A 17,667-nucleotide genomic window follows, 5' to 3' on the forward strand; every position below is an offset into this window, starting at 1 on the left:
CCCGGGAGAGACAGTTCCATGCGGCGCTGTGGGGACTTTAAGAGGAAAAACTCCCAAACACAGTGGGCCCAGAAGTCTTTATGTTTTACTTTTAGAGCCTCATCACTTCCATTTTTCCTCAAGAGCAGAGATTGTGCCTTACACTTGAGAAATGGCCCCAGGATGGGGGATGTGGCTTGAGTGAGTCTTCATTGATTGATTATTGGTGCAAAGTTAGGAAGCAGGAAGCCACGATGTCCATGCTTGATTGATTATTGGTGAATGGTTATCAAGCATGATGCCACGATGTCCATGTTTAGCCATCGAGGACACACCCTGGCCCCTCCCTGTTGAAAGCCCGCATCCTCAGACAACCGAAAGGTGATGGATGCTGTTACCAGCCTCCCTGTGCCCACTCGCCCACGCCAGGCCTTGGCCATTCATAATTTGGACTCCTCCATACCCTCCTGGCACTCTCTTCCTCACTGAGGATTGGGCATGTGGAAAGTTTCAGCTTTGGGAGTTCAGCTCTATGGAGTTAGCACGATGCCAAAAGAAAGGGGAACAAAAAGAAAACTCTCAAAATTGCTTTGAAAGTAAGAAAGAGAAGGCATTGCTCCTCCAGCCCCCCGCCTTCTGGCTGTGCCCCTTCTACCTTCACTCTGCTCCAAAACAACCAAGCAGAGATTTGCTCAGATTTTCCACACAAAACCCCCATCTTTGGGAGGAGACCAAATTTGGAATGGGCAGGCCTGGGGAAGGTTCTGGAAAGAGCTCCCACCATGTGGGCTGCTCCTACCATTCGCTGAGAGCCTCTGCGATCAACCACTTGGTAGCAGTAAGAACACAGGGGTGGGAGTCAGTGGGATCTAGTCTGACTCCGGCTCAGCCACATCCCAGCTGCGTGACCTTGGGCACGTCTCATCTCACTGAGATTCTCCAACTGGTGCCCCAGTTGTCTCATCCATAAAGTAGGTCTGATAATTCCTGCCTCAAAGAGTTGTTGTGAAACTCAATAGGGAGCATGCATGGGAAAGTACTTCGTACTCTTGAAACCTGCGCTGTCCAATATTGCGTAACGCTGCAGCCACGAGCTGCATGTGGCTCTTTAAGATGAAATTGGTTAAAATTAAATAACATTCAAAATTCAGCTCAGTTGCGCTAGCCACATTTCCAGGGCTCAATGGCCACCTGTGGCTCAGGGCCACCGTGTTGAACAGCGGATAGCACATGCCCATCATTGCAGAAAGTTCTATTGGACAGCACTGCAAAGCTTTAAAAATCCACCATAACCCCAATGGGAGCAGCAAGGGGGCTTCTGAACTTCTCTGCCATGACCCTTTTCCCAGAGAAAGGCAATGTCAACGCAGGCTCTGGTTAGAGAGCTAGACCAAGCCCTGTGGCCCAGAAGGCAGGGCTGTTTTCCAGGTGTTAAATTCAGCCAGTCCCCTCTCTACACCCGCTACCACCTACCAGGGAAGGCTTTTGTCATCAGCTCTCTCTCCTGGGCCCAGGGACACCTCCTCCCTCCATCTATAACCCCTTAGGGGAGGCCCTGACTTCAGAGTGGTCCCCTCGGGCCTGTGGCCTCCTCCAAGGCCTCCAATGCCACCCCCTCTTGTCTGGAAAATGAACCTCCACTCCAGATCAGACTCTGGGCCCAGACCACCCCCCCACCCACACCTGAAGCTCAGCTGCTCCCCCATTAAACCTCCATCTCCTCTAAAATTTGTGTCAGTGAGCCACGTAGGACCTACCCACAGAGCTACCCTATTCCTCCCTCACAGAAAGGAGACCAGATGTCAGAGGTCCCCAAGGCCATCCTTGTCTGGCTCCCACACCTTAGAATCCACCTGGGGACGCATCCTCTACACTCCCAAGCTCTGCCCAGGGTCTGTGTCCTCAGGCCCTGACCTCAGGCCCAAGCCCCCAGGCAGTGGGAGAAGTCAGGCCCTGAAGGACGCACCCCGCTCCCACCACAGCTGTGCTGGGGCCGCAGCACAGGATGGCTGGAACAGCACTGGGGCTCAGGGGCCAGCCAAGCGCCCGGCTCCAAAATAGCAGTTGTGTTCACATAAAAGCCTCTAATGAGAGAAAGATGCCGTTCTTGGCCCCTCGCGCGCTCTCTGCAGACGCTGTCTGGCAGGCTGAGCGGGCCTCTACCGTTTGGCAGAGAGAGGGGAGGAAAGGGAGGTGTGAGTCAGACCTTGGCCCCCAGCCCCTCTGCATGGACCGCCCTGCTAATTGCATTAACAAATGCCTCGATGCTGGGCCAGTTGGAGGCCAGGGCCAGGGAGCAGCCCCAATTCCCACGGGCTCTAGCAGGCATGAGGAGGGGGACCACGGGCAGGGCTGTGGCCCAGGGCTGAGGCATGGGTTCGCCTCCAGCTCCTGCTCCAAAGCAGAAGAGTGACTGTCCACCCTGTCACAGCCCCAAGGGCCTTGTCTGGAAGGAGACCATAGTTCCAGAGCGGTCCCTGTAGATGAGAGAAGGATGGGGTGGGGTGCTGGGACAGCCCCCATCAGGGACGAGCCTGGGGACCAGTCTTTTCCAGCGGAGCAGCTCCAGGGCATGAAAGAGAGCTGTGTGCAGACAGGGAGCCATCCAGGCCCTTCTACAGCAGCACCAGCTCCGTGCCCAGGGCCCAGGAAGGTCGGAGGGTAGAGCACCATCCCCACTGACAGCACAGCCCAGGCCAGGGCAGAGTGTGTAGGAGAGAGTGGCCTTGCTTGCATTTGAATTCCAACCGTGTGACCTTGGGCGCGTTTCTTCACTCCTGTGAGCCTCAGCATCCTCATCTAGAAAATGGTTGCGCATCCGATATTTACTATTTGCCTAAGATGGTAAGCAAGACAGACACTGTCCTCTTCTTTAGGGACCTTTCAACTTAGAGAGGCTGTCACAAGACAAGGGAGTAAACAAGCAGAAGAACAGAAATCTGGTGGAAACAGTGCTGGGGAGGGGGGTGAGATCCAGAATAATGGGGCTGGTGGGCGAAGGGGGAAGCTCTAGACTGAGTGGTGAGGAGGGGAGATTGAGATAGAGACTGGAAAGATGGCAAGGAGGCAGCCTCATAAAGAGCGGAGGAAAAGCAAACCAAGAGAGCGGCATGTGCAACAGCCCGGAGGTAGCACATTCCATCCAGGAGCCCAGGCTGGATTCGGCGAGTGGGAATGGGGGAGGGGGGTGGTTTGAGTGCTGAGAGACCAGGCTAGCTACACCACAGCAGGAAGGTTCAGAGAGGGATGTTTTGTGATCTAATTTATGGAGAAAGAGCCGGAGGGTAAGGTGGGCAGGAGGTAAGCAGTCCACCGGAGGCTGCCATCACCCAGAAGAGGGTGCTGGACTAGAGGGCCCTGGACTAGAGAGGCAGCAGGGGAGGCAGAGAGAAGCAGGCAGGTTCCCCGGAGATTTAGGAAGTAAAACAAACAGGGCTCACGACAGATTGGCTATAAAGCTTGAAGGAGAGGACGGTGTCTCAGAGGGCCCCCAGGTGTCTGGCTTGAGCATTCAGGTAGAGGGCGATGCCTTTCACCAGGGTGGGTCAGACCTGCCAGGGGAGCTGGCTTCAAGGGAGGGAAGCCACGAGTTCGTTTTGGACAAGTTGGGGTGGGGATGTCTGGGAGGCATCAAGAGCAGATGTGGAGTAGGCAGCGGGACGAAGGAGTCTGGAGGTCGGAGGAGAGGTCTGGCTGGAGATATATATAAATCTGGGCGTCGTCAGCCCGGAGACGATGTTTACATCCACGGGAATGCATTAGATCATTCCGGGAGCAGTGCAGCGAGAGAGCCACGGAGAGGACCCAGGACTCGGCTCTGGGAAGCCACGTTTAGTTGTTGGGTAGAGAAGCAGCAGCGGGGACACAGGAGGAACAGGACAGAGAGTGACATGATGGCCACTCACAGGGTGAAGGGATTGAAGTGTTCAGTGTGGTCCCTGGCACAGAGAGCTTTGCACTATCATTGTTGCATGCTAATTATGTGGCATAGTCCCTACGGGTGGTCAGTAGTGGGGAGCAAATAATGCTGGCTGGGCTCCCATGGCCCCCTCTTTGTGTGGGGGACTTGGAAGGTCTGGGGAAAGTCCTGGGGTGGCCCAACATTGAGATGCTGGGTAACGAGAAGCCAGCCAAGGAGGTGAGAAGAGGCAGCTAGGGATGGCAGGAGGAAACTACCAGGTCACCCAGGAGATCATTCACTCACTTGGTCCCTTAACAAACATGCGCCAAGTAGGTAGAGAGGGCCAGCGCCACGCTGCTGTCAACAGGACACAGACCCGGCTTCAGGAGGCCCCTGGTAAGAACATCTTCTAAGTGAGAACTTCAGGAGCTGCACCTGCTCACCAGGAAGCTCTAAGGTGCCCGTAGGTGGTTGGGGGAGAGATGGATGATGCTCTTGCTGGGACTGCACCCTTCGTGTTAGCTGGATCTCACTGAGGTCATGTGATTATTCCCTGGAGCCACCTCCTACCTTCCTCTCCACCACCCTGGCTCCTGGTGGCTGGTAACCAGTCAGTGAAGAATCTGCCAATCACAACCCTGCTCTGGCCCTTTTCCCGAACGTTTGTTCAGCACTTACCATTATGAGGCCCTGGGCTGATTTCTTTACCTGGATCTCTTTTCTTCCTTCTTATAACTGCTGTAAGTACTGTTCTCATCCCCATTTGACATATGGGGAAACTAAGGCTGAGGGTGGCCAAGCAGTTGCCTGAGATCACCATGCTAGTAAGGGATGAAGCAAAAGTTTGAACTCAAGGCGTCTGGCTCCAAAGTTGGGGTTTTAAACTGTTGGGTTGAGGTCATTATAGGGCTGGGATAGGTGGGCTGAGGAAGCTCCCCCAGTGAAGTTAAGGTGAAGCCCAGATCAGGAGGGTTGGAGTCCTTATAGCACTGAGATGTGGACCAGCATGAAAGCCACGCAGAGGCTCTGGACCGAGGAGGCAGGAGCAAATGCCCAGGCCACTCCAGGATCTCCCGAGGGACTCCTGAGCACCGTGGGGAGTGCTCTGGAAGGGCTGAGAGACCTGGGCTGCAGGAGGGCTAGAACAGCCCCAGCACAGACCAGGCTAGGCCCTGTATTATTCAGTACATACTTACTGAGCTTTTACTTTGTGTCCAGTGAACACTTGCTACCGAGCGGCACGCTGGGGGCCAGGAGACACAGTCCCTGTTCTCAACATCAAGGCCAAATGTGGATAGAACACACAGAACATGCCAGGCCTTGAACTGAACATTCGGCGTGAGTTACCTCATTCGTTCCTTACAACTGTGTGAGGCAGAGACTAATATTAGTCGCATTATACAGGGGAGAAAACGGAGGCACAGGGAGCTTAAGCATCTTGCCTGTAGTCACGTAGCTAAGTAAACCCAGACCGGCAGCACAGTCTCCCGGATCCAGATGAAGACAACAGCTAAACTTCCAGGCTCTGCTGATTCCCAGCCGAAGACTGGGACAAATAGCTAACCTCAAAGATAAATGGGAACAAAGATCAAATCTAGTTTATAAGGTTGTTGTGAGGATTAAAAATTAGTAACATAAAGTCCTAGCTCACACTAAGAGCTACAGAGCTATAATAACAATAATTATTATTATTACTATTAATAATCTCCCCAAAACAACTCCACATAGGTTACTATACCCATTGCATGGATGAGGCTCTTTGGCAAAAGAGGGCCAGTCACTTGCCTGAGGACACAGAGCGGGGATTTGAACCCACCACTCCTTGGATCTGGCACCAGAATTCAAAGCACACGCTCTTCATATTAAACCTGGGGTGTGGAAGGAGTGATCCGCCTAGGCCCCTCCTCAACAACAGGGACTCCCTCTGCCTCCCCACCCCTAGAACAGCTCCTGCCCCTGGGCAGCTAGGCTGAGATAAATGAGAATTTAAAGATTTCTTCAAATCCTCTTCCCAGTGTGTGTGTGTGTGTGTGTGTGTGTGTGTGTGTGTGTGTGTGTTGGGGTTGTGATGAAGACTGGACAATCTTCCAAAAGCCCTAATTATACACAGGACCCACTTACCCCACACTCTACAGTCCTTCCCCTCAGTTGTGTGGGCCAGGCAGGCCCCAGTCCTCACCCTCCACAAATGCATAAATACATAAGCCGCACGGCAGAGCTGGCAAAGACACAGAAGGACAGGTAGATACCAAGGTGAGAGGAGGCGAGAGGACTCCGCCACGGTGGAGGGAATAGCTGTGGCTCCAGCAATGGCCACCTACACATACAGTGGCTCCCCGAAGTCCAGTGACTGGGCAGGGGTGACGGAAGGGGCCCGCCAGGGAGGTGGGCTGGTGTGTTACCGCAACTTCAGATTCTGTGAGAGGAGGCAAGAGGCAGCAGGGAGTGGCCCCAGGGGCTCGGGCCATCATCCCCTGTGCATAGGCAGTAGTTGGACCCACAGATATCTCTGGGAAATGCCAGAGGACAGACCGAGTCTCCACACGGTTTGGGGGCTGGGGGGATGTCACACACCCGTCCTTGTCAGCCCTCCCACCTGCTGTCCAAGGAGTCACCCCACATGTGTGAAACTTCTAGGACAGACATGAGCATTCCCCGGCGGCATCGGCAGTCTCCGCTCCAGCCAGAGGGGCAGCTGTGGGGAGGGGAGAGGGAGCCGGAAAACCGTTGGGGGAGGTAGGAGAGCCAGCTGACAGGGTGTGCAGCCAAGAGCCCTACATTCTACAGAGCCCAGGACCCAGTCGTCCAGAGCCAACGCCCATTGTCCACGTGGTTCTCGTTAGGCTCGTTAGCAGAGAAACAGCAACAAGCAAGCAGCACAGGGCCCAGCTAATTAGCACACAGACCTTCAGTGGACAAGCCGACTTCAAGTGGGAAAGGCTGACGCCCACTGGCAATTCCTCCGGGAGAAGTGCCAGCCTGTGTGCGTGGGTCAGGGGGTGGCCAAGGAGCTGCAGGATGGGAGGGCCCGGGGGGGAAGTAACAGGAGCTGAGGACCCCCCAGCGGGGAGTGGGGATTGGCAGCATTCTGGGGCAGCCCCCTGCTGGGGCACGAGGGTGTACACACACGTTGGTTCTGACAATCTGCAGACTCACCCAACTTCGAGTTTCCAATGTCGAAACTCCAGTTTGGCAGAGACGGATGCTGGAAAATCACGTGCAAGTCAGGAAACTGAGAACTCCGGGGACTGGAGGGCAGAGCAAGGCCCGTGCCCAGACCTCTCGGGTAGCTGGTGAGAAGCCCACCCCCTCTGAAGCCACTCTGCTCCAACTTCAACTCAAACCTCAGCAACACTCTCTGCGAAACTGGCTAAAGCTTTCCAGCCCTCCTCCCAACTCTGACCCCAGTCCCTTCCAAGGCCTCCCGAGTCTCCCAAGGCCCAGCTACTCAAAGTGTGGTCTCTGGACCAGCAGCAGCAGCATCCCCTGGGAACTGTTAGAAGCACAGACTCTCAGCCCTGCCTGATGTGCTGAATCAGAACCTGCACTTTAATAAGGTCCCAGAGGATTCAGGGGAACAATCAAATTTGAGTTGTCCTCCACCACCCCCCTGCCGCCAAGGCAGATATTCCTATGAGTAACCCCAAACTCTCAGTGTCTTCGGCTCTGGCTCGAATCACCTAGGGTGCTTTAAAAAAAAAATACCAAAAACCAGAGCTTCTGCTGAGCATAAAACTACCTGATACACACATCCCTGGCTTCTCTGCCCAGGGAAGGCACTGATTTTGAGTCTCAGATCCTCCTCTAATGAGGTGTATGCCCTTGAGCTAGTCATCACTTCTCTGCATTTCACTGTCTTCATCTTTAAAATTATGAAGTACCCCTCTCCCCCCAGCCACAGACAGCCTGTCCTCTGAGAGCCCACACTAACCCAGGGTGTTCGAAAAGGCAGGAATTTCCAGGAAGACAATGTGTCTTGCTGCTTGTCTTTGAATTTGGGGTTTTGATTTCTTTATCTGCAGATCCTTAGAGAGGCCCAAGATTCTGCCTGAGCATCATTGTCTGACTGGGAGAGGTCAAGGCCATGAGGTCTGAGACAGAACCAAGAGCTTGGCCAGCCAGCATCCCCATCCCCACAGGGTGGAAGCAGCCCCATCTTGTCCCTGTCTCACCCCATCTTGGGGGAGGGGGCGTCAGAACCAGAGATGAGGGCCTCCATCAGGCCTGGGAACACGGTAAGTTTTGTCAGGCACCTGGATACCCTCACACTGCAAAGGGCCCAGGGGTTTGTCCTGGCAGGAAGGGGTGCTGGTGAGACTGAGGCCTTGCAGCCAGGTTCAGGGCCTGCTGGTGGCAGCTCCAGGAGGGACAGTTGCGGGAGATCCTGGAAATGCCATACAGATGTGGGGAGCTGATGAAAGCTTAAGAGGGGCCCTGGGTGTGAGAGAGAAAGATCCCAGGGGTTTCCTGAAACCCACACATCTGTCATTATATGTGGGGATTCCAAACTCCAGAAGGCCCCAGCCTCAGTTGGTGTTTAGAGGGAACAAAATCCCGTAAAGAAGAGTGTGGGGTTTTGGAGTCAGACTGCCTGGATCCAGCCCTCGCTCCAGCACTTGGGGTAGAATATCCTTGGCCATGTTTCCCAACTAACTTGAGCGGCTTAACTAAGATAATGTATGTGTAGAGCTTAGCACAGTGTTGGGAACATAGTAAATCCCAAGCTATTAGCTAGTAATGTAGTAGTAGTAGCAGCAGGAGTGGTAGCAGTTGTGATAGTAATAGTGGTAGTAGTGGTAGTAGTGGTAGTAATAGCAGCAGTGATGGTGGTGGTAGTGGTAGTAATGGCAGTAGTAGTTCATTGTCTTCCCCACACAGAGGTAGAAAGTGAGGCCCAGAAAGTAAGATATTTGCCAGGAGGGTGTAGTGACTAAGAAAAGGGACCCTGGCCTGGCTGGCGTGGCTCAGTGGTTGATTGTGGACCTATAAACCAGAAGGTCATGGTTCAATTCCCGGTCAGGGCACACGCTCAGGTTGCCGGCTCAATCCCCAGAGTGGGGCATGCAGTAGGCAGCTGATCAATGATTCTCTCTCATCATTGATGTCTCTCTCTCTCTCTCTCTCTCTCTCTCTCTCTTTCTCTCTGAAATCAATAAAAAAACCAATTTTTTTAAGAAAAGTGACCCTGGAGTTCAAATCCTACCATTTCCAGGTCATGTGACCTTGAGCAAGTGACCTGTCTATGTCTCAGTTTTCTCATCTGCCTAATGGTACTACCTACCGCAGGGGAATGTAACTGCACCATGCACAAAGTGAGTACTGCCTGGGTATTGGCTCTTGCCCTTGTTACTGCCTCTGACACCATCAGTGGAGGCTTGGGTGCAGACCGCCTGGCTCCTCCTGCCTCACTCCCTGGTTCCCACCTAACTAAGAAGACTACTCTCTTTTCTTTTCTTTCACCTGAGCCAGCCTGCCGGGCTTCAGAGCAGTCCAAAGGAAGGCTGCTCCAGACACGGGATCAGAGCCGCATCAGACCATGTGGCAGGATTCCGGACAGAGGCCGGGGCCAGAGGTTGGATTCCCATAGGACACAGCGTGAATGGTGCCCGGGAAATGTGCAATGCAGAGGCTCTGGGGCCAGCCACATCCTACAACCACAGGGGGTGGGCGCTTCAGGAACCCTGCGGGCACTGCCAGTGAGGCACCCACACAGTGGGACAGCAGGAGGGGAATGTAGGAAGCTTAAAAAACATAAGTGGGGCTTTTATTTGAGAACTTGTTTTCAGCCTGAGGCATTTTATAATCTCCTCCCTTCCAGGGCACGTTGCCTCCCTTGAGGAGCTCCATTGGGGAAGACACTCCAGGTCTGCAGCCCCCGTGCTCGAAGGAGAAGGGTAGGTGGGGAGGAGGCACTCACGTTTGATACAGTGGTTGGTGCTGTTTGCTGTTGTCCATCCCGGGCAGCACTTTCCCCCGCAGACGTTCCTCCTGTGGAGTTACCAAAACGGGGTCAGGTATAAGGATGCTCAGAGAGGGACTATTCACACAGCCCCTCTCTTGGTCCTGCCCTCTGCAGAACACTATCAGGCTGTGCAGACTGTCCCCCTTACCTAGGGAGGCCGGCTGGCCTGGGGCAAGCCCTTTGGGATCCTGCAGATCTAATATTAAATCCCCACTGTCATTCTCTGCAGGACTTTGGGGAACCTCCCTCTCTCTATCTGTACAATCCAGAGCCCACTGGGTCAGTAATGACAGTGATCATGACGATGATCAGAAAGCAAGTCCAGAGAGGTTCAGTCACCTGCCAGGGCTAAACAATAAGTGAGAGCCAGAGCCAGAGCCAGATTCAAACCTGAGTTGGCCCAACTCTAAGTCATGCTCCAACTTCACATTGCCTCTCACCAAAAAATAAGCACCACAGTCCTTGCCCAACAAATGCTGACAACCCCAGGGGAGCAGGAAGACACACATAAAACTGTCTGAAGGACATACATATGCATCACCTGCCCACAAATGCACACCGGGGGGAGGCTTGGCCCGAGGCAGGCTTACACAGTAAGACTGAGCCCTGGGCCCTAGCATTTCTATTTCAGCAGGGCTTGTGAGGGGGCCAGCTGCTAGGAAGGTGGAGTTGGGGACTTGGATTAAGCAGCCCTAGGAAGGTGGGGTTGGGGACTTGGGTTAAGCAGCCTCTGCTTAAGGAGCACTCTGTTTTAACTTGGGCAGGCCGATGGAACTTACTTTATGGGACACCGTCCTTCTCCCAGCTCCTCTTTGGTACTGGCCCTGGGGCCACCCATAGGAAACACTGGCCTGCACTAACCACTGGGGAACTCACCCAACTCACCCGAGCTTTGCTTTCAGTTAAGGCCCCCTGCAGCACCAGCAGGTGTCACCAGCCCTGACTCTCCATCTAAAGACCCAAATGCCCGGATCTGGGTGATTTCCCTAGAGGGGCTCTTCCTGGGGAAGAACTCTGGGAGCCTGACTCCTTGGCTCAGGCTGGGCCTGGCTTCCTGGACCCCATCATTAGCATCAGAAATCGTCTACCGAGCACTCACTGAAACTCAGGGTGAGCGTGGTGGCCAAGGCACAGAGCCGGAGAGTCAAGGCGAGGGACAGAGCAGGGGGCCGTCCCTGTGACCTCTGTGGCCAGCATGGTGAGCATCTGCTCCCACTTAGGAATTTGTTTGACATTTGAGTGGACCCCAAGGCTTGTGTGGTTTTGGAACCTTCCAAAACATTCAAAATAAATTCCTGCAGCTTGGAAAAGCTGAGGTTCATTCCTGGCCCTTTGGCCCAACCTCCAGGGAGCTCCCAGAATGTCCCCCCAGCCAAGGGCTGTGCCATTCCGCCACCTCGAAGCCTTCAGCAGCTTCCTGGCTCCATGATGGCCTCCTCCCCATCAGGGCCCAGGCACCCGGTTCGGGGGAGGGGGCTAGTTCTCATACCCAGGGTTTCTGAATGTGTACCCTGGTAGAAGGGGGCAACTACCCACCAATTTGTAAGTCATTACCCCTTGTTGAGCAATGGTGCTGCATACTGGGCTAATGTGCCATGAGCAGCTTTGATAAAGGCCCAGGAAGTCTTCAAAAGGAAACAGGCTGCATTCCCTGGGAGTTTTCTAAGAACTAGGGCCTCTGGGAGCCCAGATAGCATGAACTGAGGGGCCTGCCTGGCCGGGCGGTCATGGCATGGAGCCCTGACCAAGGAGGCCCCCTGAGCCAGCTGTCACCTCAGGATGGCTTTGCAGCTGACTGTGGGAGGGCAGCAGTGGGGCCTCCCTTGCCTGCCCATGGTGGAACCCTCAGGGCCATCGGGAGGGTTCCAGAATCAAAGGCTGCCAGGCAGTGGGGATGGGAGGAGCAGTTTGAGACTGGAAAGGTACTCAAGAGGGATTCGGGTTCTCCATGAGGGCCTCTGAGGTCCTTTATAGGCCAGTATTGGAGTCTTGAGTAGAGGCCCAGGGAGGTGGCCATTCAGTGGGCTCTGCCCAGCTAGTGAGAGCAAATGAGCCTGACTAGTTGGAGTATATGACTCAGTGGTCTGACTTCCCAGGAAGTCCCCCTTAGCGATCATAAGAGCCCAACTTTCCAGGTGACACCACTCAGCAAACATTAGCCCAATATGCAGCATCATTGCTCAACACTTGGGGGCACTTCTGGCTAACAGCTTGGGACAGTTGCTGTTCCACCTGGAACAAATCTGACCAGACTAATCCTTTGTTAAAAACCTCCCATGGTTCTCTATTGGCCGCTACAAAGCTAACCAGGCCCCCACCTGCCTCTGCAGTCTAATTGTCTCCATCTCCTCTCCCTTGTCTCCATGACATCCATAACCAAGGCTGTGATCCTCCAAGGACAGAAAGACTATCATCTGCCAATTGCACTCTCTGTGGTCACATTTTGATGCCTTTGCTTAAGCTGCTCTCTGCCTAGAATGCCTTCCTTCTCTCCTTTGGCAATTAAAATCCTTTGCACTCCAAGACTTCCAAATCAAATGTTACCTCCTTTGTGTAAAACCTCCCCTGACATCTACCCAGCCTTCCCCATTCTCCATTTCCTGTGCTCTTTTAGTACTGATTGTCTCAGGATGTTGGTTTTATTTGACTACCTTGAGGGCTCTTCCTTATTCCTCTTTGTGCTTCTAGAGTCTAACACAGTGCCTGACACGTGCGATACATTTAATACGTTCTTGTTTCACTTCATCTAGTGTTTCCCAAAAAGCAGATGAGTTTTAGGTTTCCACAATCACAGCATTCAACAATTCTGAGTCACATGGTGAGAAAGTGATTCCCATTTCAGTGATTTTTCTAGCCTGATTAGGTCAGTGAAAAAAATCTGCCTGAGGCTGAGTCCTTCCCCCAACACTTGCCTGTCCCCCTTTTAACAGGGAGAACACACCACAGAGTTGAGCTTCTTAAGATAATGATGTCTGACTAGAATATGAGAACATTTTATTTTCATTTCAATTTTCCTACAGTTATCTTCTCTTCATGACGAGTGGTACTATTTTCAACTTATGATAGTGATACCAAGTTTCCTTGAAAATGAATTTATTTATGTAGAAAAATGAGTCAAGCACTGTTTGTAATAGCAAAAAAATAAAATAAAATAAAAATCTAAATGTCCCAAAACAGGAGAATGGATAAATAAACTGTGGTATATTCAGACAGTGGAATAATATACAACAGTTCAAATGAATATAAACTTGGATTAATTATATTAACATCTTTAAATCTCAAAACTCTAATGAGGAGGAGGGAAGCAACTTGTAGAAGGATAATACAGCATGGCATCACTTATCTATGTTTAAAATGTGCAAAAGAAATTGTTATTTTGTGGATGCATGCATCTGCAGTAATAGTATAAAAACATACATTGGAATCATAAGTAAATTTAGGGTAGAGCTGGAGGCAAATTTATAGAAGAAATGTCAACTAAAAAAATCAGAAGCAAACTGTGCCAAAATATTAAGGTTTGATAAAGCTGGGTTGTGAGTTATATTATATCTAACACCTTTTTGTGTGTTTGTACAAAACTTCATAATATAAAATACTTTAAAATAAGTAAAACACAAAATCCTGTTATTTTAACAGTCTATAAATTTAAAGAAAAATAATAAAGCAAGAGATAAAAGAGGAAAGTATTATGAAGGCATTATGCCTTGAGGCTAGTTCATGAAACTCTGAATGTTGAGAAACAATGGCTTCAAAAATCCCCTGTAGACTGTAAATTTCATTAGTGCAGGAATTGTGTCTGCCCTGCCTTGTTGTGGCAATAAATCCTCACTACATTGCAAGTTCCATGAAGACAAAGGCTGGATTGGCCATTGCTGTATCCCCACCATCCAGCACAGTGCCTGGCATATAGGAGGCCTTCCAAATATTTGTTGTATGAATGAATGAATGAATGAATGATCTCGATCCCCAGCAGTAGTAATGTTATTCCAATCTTCACCAGCAGGTGGCACTTGATCCTTGGCCCTAAGGAGCCCACAAGAAATTGCCAGAGAGGTCAGCCTGGCCAGGAGCCATTAACCAGAATAGACCTGGGTAGAGAAAGCCCATTAACAAGCCTGCCACTCAACCAACCCCACCCCCCAACTGACTTGGAGTGGCTGGCTGGAGTGCCAGAGGAACTCGCCCTTTATCAAAGCTGCAGAAAATAATCTGGGGAAGGAGCCAAACCCAGCATGTGATATCCTGTCTCCATCTGCATACAGCAGGTGCTTGTGGGTGGCACCCAGCCCATGTTCTTACACACCTGTGCACATCTGTGCACGGCCTTATTGCGGTGACAATCTGCTTTGCTCATCACTACCTCATTTCATGACTTCTAATAGTTCACCTTCCTGCCCCTACCCTCTGCTACCCCACTTTCCCCCTAACCCTCACCTAAATGCCTGTAGTAGAAGCTCCTCCATGATCTGGCCTAACCTGTGCTCCCAGCCTCACCCCATGCATGGCTCCACTGTAGTCCTGCCTCTAGGCCAATGCCAACAGTGAGAAGCCCTTGTCCTTGGGCAGGGCTTCACCTCTAGGCCCCACTCCTGCCACCTCCCCTCTGCCTCCCCACACGCGGCCCATCGAGCACCGGGGACTCCAGCTCACAGGGCCTCCTTGTCCTCTGAGCTCCTCAGCCACAACTGTCCCATTCCTCTATACTGAGCATGAAGCTTCTGGTACTAGGAAGCACACTCCTGGTACATATCTGTTCATTTCTCCAACTGATGATACGTGATTGAGTTGCTCTCCCAGCAGGAACAATGCCTTTTTCTCTGGAGCCCATCCCCTATCCCATGCTCCCCACACTTGCTTTTGGGCAGCATGTATTCACTTGCGCGGGTCAGGAAAGGGAAGAAAACAACGGAAACACGGAAGGTGCTTCATTAACCATCGTTGACTGATTCTGTGTATAAGTGACTTGGCAGTCATGGGTCTGCTGCCCGCCGGCTTTAAACTTGGCCTTCCCTGGGCAGCAGGGAGTTCATTCACTCATTCAACAGGCACTTAATGAGCACCACATATACCCAGCACGCTTCTAGGCAATGGCAACACGGCGATGAACCAAACAAAGCCTGTTTTCATGGAACTTACATTGGCATGAAACACAAACAGATACATAATATGTCACATGAGAATACGTGCTATGAAGAAACATAAAGCAGGGCGAAGGGAGAGAGGCGGCGGGGTGGGGGGGGGGGGAAGGAGGCAGGAGTAGAGCAGAGATCTGAAAGAAGCAAGGGAGTCCTGCCGAAGCGTGGGAGAAGAGTGTGCAGCCAAGGAAAACAGCCAGGGCAAAGGCCCTCAGCAGGTCCTGGGGATAGAACTGGGGGTACAAGCCCTCCCTGCTGGGCACCAGGACTAAACCAATGGGTCCATCGGGCCCAGGCCAAAAGGGCTGCCAGGGTTCCTCCCCACCAGCCCTGCATTGCCCGAGGCTTTCTGCCCCCCCCCCCCCCCCCCCCCCCCCGTCCTGGAGACACCTGATACACCCAGGCAAGGCCCAGCGCCTGGCAGCCAGGATGACCCCCGGCTGAGGAGCCGCCCCACGCTGCGAGGGCGCCCCCCGGCGGGCAGTGGGTGGTGCCTGGGGAGAGGGGAAAAGGTAAATCGCTGGGTTGGGAAGAACCTTAGCCCTGCCAAGTGACTGAGTCGCGCTGACCCTTAGCCGCACAGGCAGACACACAGACCCGTTCCCCCAGGTAACCGCTGTGCCCCAGCCACCCCGGGGCGGGTTTCCTACCCAAAGTGCCCCCGAGCCAACGCCCATTCCCACGTCCAACCACCCGTGTACCCAGGCCAACCTGCGCCCAACCCAAACATGGGTCCCCGTGCGCAGGTTTCGCTGCCAGCCCCCTTCGCAGAGATGCATCTGTCTTCACACTCTGGAGCCCCCCCCCCCCCCCCCGCGCGCCCGCCCCATATCCTCCACCCACCTGCGCTCTGCGCCCGCTCAACCCCCCTGGATCTGAGGCACCTGGGATGCCCACTCTGCTTCTCCTGCCCAGTTCCTTCTCGCACCCCAGCAGCACAGGTTAGCTGAGGGCGGGCCAGTGAAGAGGCGCATTAGGAAAGGATTTAACGTCGGGTCTCGGCGAGCCGGTACAAAAGAGTGAGGACTGTGTTTCTCTTTCCCCTCAACTTTTTGAAAGTGGGTCAGACTCCAGGCCCGGCTCGTGCTGGTTCCCCGCAGTACTGAGGTCAGAGGGACGGGGAGCAGAGCCCGGCACCCTCTCCTCTCGCCTGCACATCCCTCCAGGAATGAGCGCACAGCCCCAGCCCTCGCCCCCCAGCCCCCACGCTTTCTCCTCTAGTGCTCACCCCGTGAGCCGCCCTCGTGGCGGGGTTGGGGGCGCAGCCCGGGGCCGCTGCAGGGTCCCGAAGCGCGGGAGAGCCGAGGCCGCCCTGGCCCGGGGGGCGGGCTGCTGCTGGCCCCAGCGACTGCTTCTCCAGGTCTGCGCAGGTGGCCGGACTCGCTGCGGCTGCTGCGCTCGGGGCGGCCTCCTGGCCTCGGTCTCGGCGGGCCTCCAGGGGCTCCCCCAGCCGGGTTGGGCCCGCTCCGCGGGCGGTGAGCCCGGGACGGGCGCGTCCTGCTCCCGGAACAGACTGTACACCTTGGCTGCAGCCGCTGCGTGGTGGTTGCCCCCCGGGCGCCACAGCCGACTCGCGTCCCTGCCAACCGGCTCGAATCGTCCCACCGGGTCCCTCTGAGCGCGACCCGTGCCCACGAAGAGAGCCAGGGTGAGCGGCAGGAAGCTCCTCCAGGGGTTCCACCGGGCGCGCACGGGGCAGGGGGCTGGGGCCGGCGGCCTCATGGCGCCGGGGGCCACCGCAGAGCCGTGCGCGCGGGGCGAGTCCGGGGCTGGCAGTCGGTTACCCGGGCCGCCGGCGGGCTGCGCTCGGGTCCCCTTCGGGCGGCCCGCTTCTCTTCGTCTGGGGGGCCCCCGAGGGCTGGGCGGGAGAGCGGCCCGGGCTGCGCGCCCTGCGCCCGGCGTCCGCGCTGGGTCCCCAGCTAGAAGCGCACGGCCGCTGCACCTTCGCGCCTTCTCCCTCTTGCTGTAGCCTTCCGAAGGGGAACTGGAAGGTTTTTATTTTTGGAAACCTCTCCCTGATTTTTCGTCTCTTTTATCCACACCATGCCCCCTCCTCGGAGGGACAGCTCAGCCCCCCTCATTACGGGAGAGGGAGAGAGGAATTCCAGCAACACCCACTTTGGCACCGCGAAGCGAGCGGGCGGCGAGGGGGGTTAACCCCTGAGTAGCTGGGGGTGGCTCAGGGCTGACCCGAGGGCTGGTACGGGAGGTGCCGCCTGCAGTAACAGCGGCACCGGAGCTACCTTTCTCCTGTCCTGGGCAAGCTCGAGCTGCTGACCGGTCCCGAATTTATCTCCCGCCCCTGCCCTCGGAGACAAACTCTGGGTTGGATGGCCAGGGCTGCAGCCTCGGAGCCCTGAAGGAGACCGGGAGAGGTACCAAGAGCGGCGTGACAGGATCAGGACCGTAGGGACCGACGTCCGAGCCCTTCGCTTCTCGCCCCGGCCACTGGGGGCGTCCGCCGGGGTGCAGGCTAGAGCTGGGACGACGCGGGCGAGCGCTGGAAGGTCGCCTGGGGAGGCGCGCGCCCTCTAGTGGAGTTGGCCGCGTCCTTGGCCATCCTGCAGCTTATAGAGAGACCTGCGGCTGCCAGACACCTTGGCTCCCCTGATCTTGTCCCCTTTCTCTTGAGTCAAAGTCAAGCCTGATGGCAGGTCCTAGAAGAAGTGTTCAGGGTAGACCTGTAAGAT

General features: G+C 54.5%; 1 protein-coding gene across 1 annotated transcript in view; it reads right to left on the bottom strand.

The window, feature by feature from the left end:
* Positions 1 to 17,310, bottom strand: part of LTBP2 (latent transforming growth factor beta binding protein 2) — a 93,925-nt gene extending 76,615 nt beyond the window's left edge. Inside the window, exons 1-2 of the mRNA XM_079768680.1 lie at positions 16,206 to 17,310; positions 9,798 to 9,868 (exon numbers count right to left, since the gene is read on the bottom strand). Coding sequence (XP_079624806.1) covers positions 9,798 to 9,868; positions 16,206 to 16,699 — 565 coding nt within the window. The 5' untranslated portion in view covers positions 16,700 to 17,310. The remainder of the gene's footprint in view (positions 1 to 9,797; positions 9,869 to 16,205) is intronic.
* Positions 17,311 to 17,667: the final 357 nt, after the last annotated feature.

The sequence above is a fragment of the Cnephaeus nilssonii genome (assembly GCF_951640355.1).
Source record: "Cnephaeus nilssonii genome assembly, chromosome: 4".
Classification (NCBI taxonomy): domain Eukaryota; kingdom Metazoa; phylum Chordata; class Mammalia; order Chiroptera; family Vespertilionidae; genus Cnephaeus; species Cnephaeus nilssonii.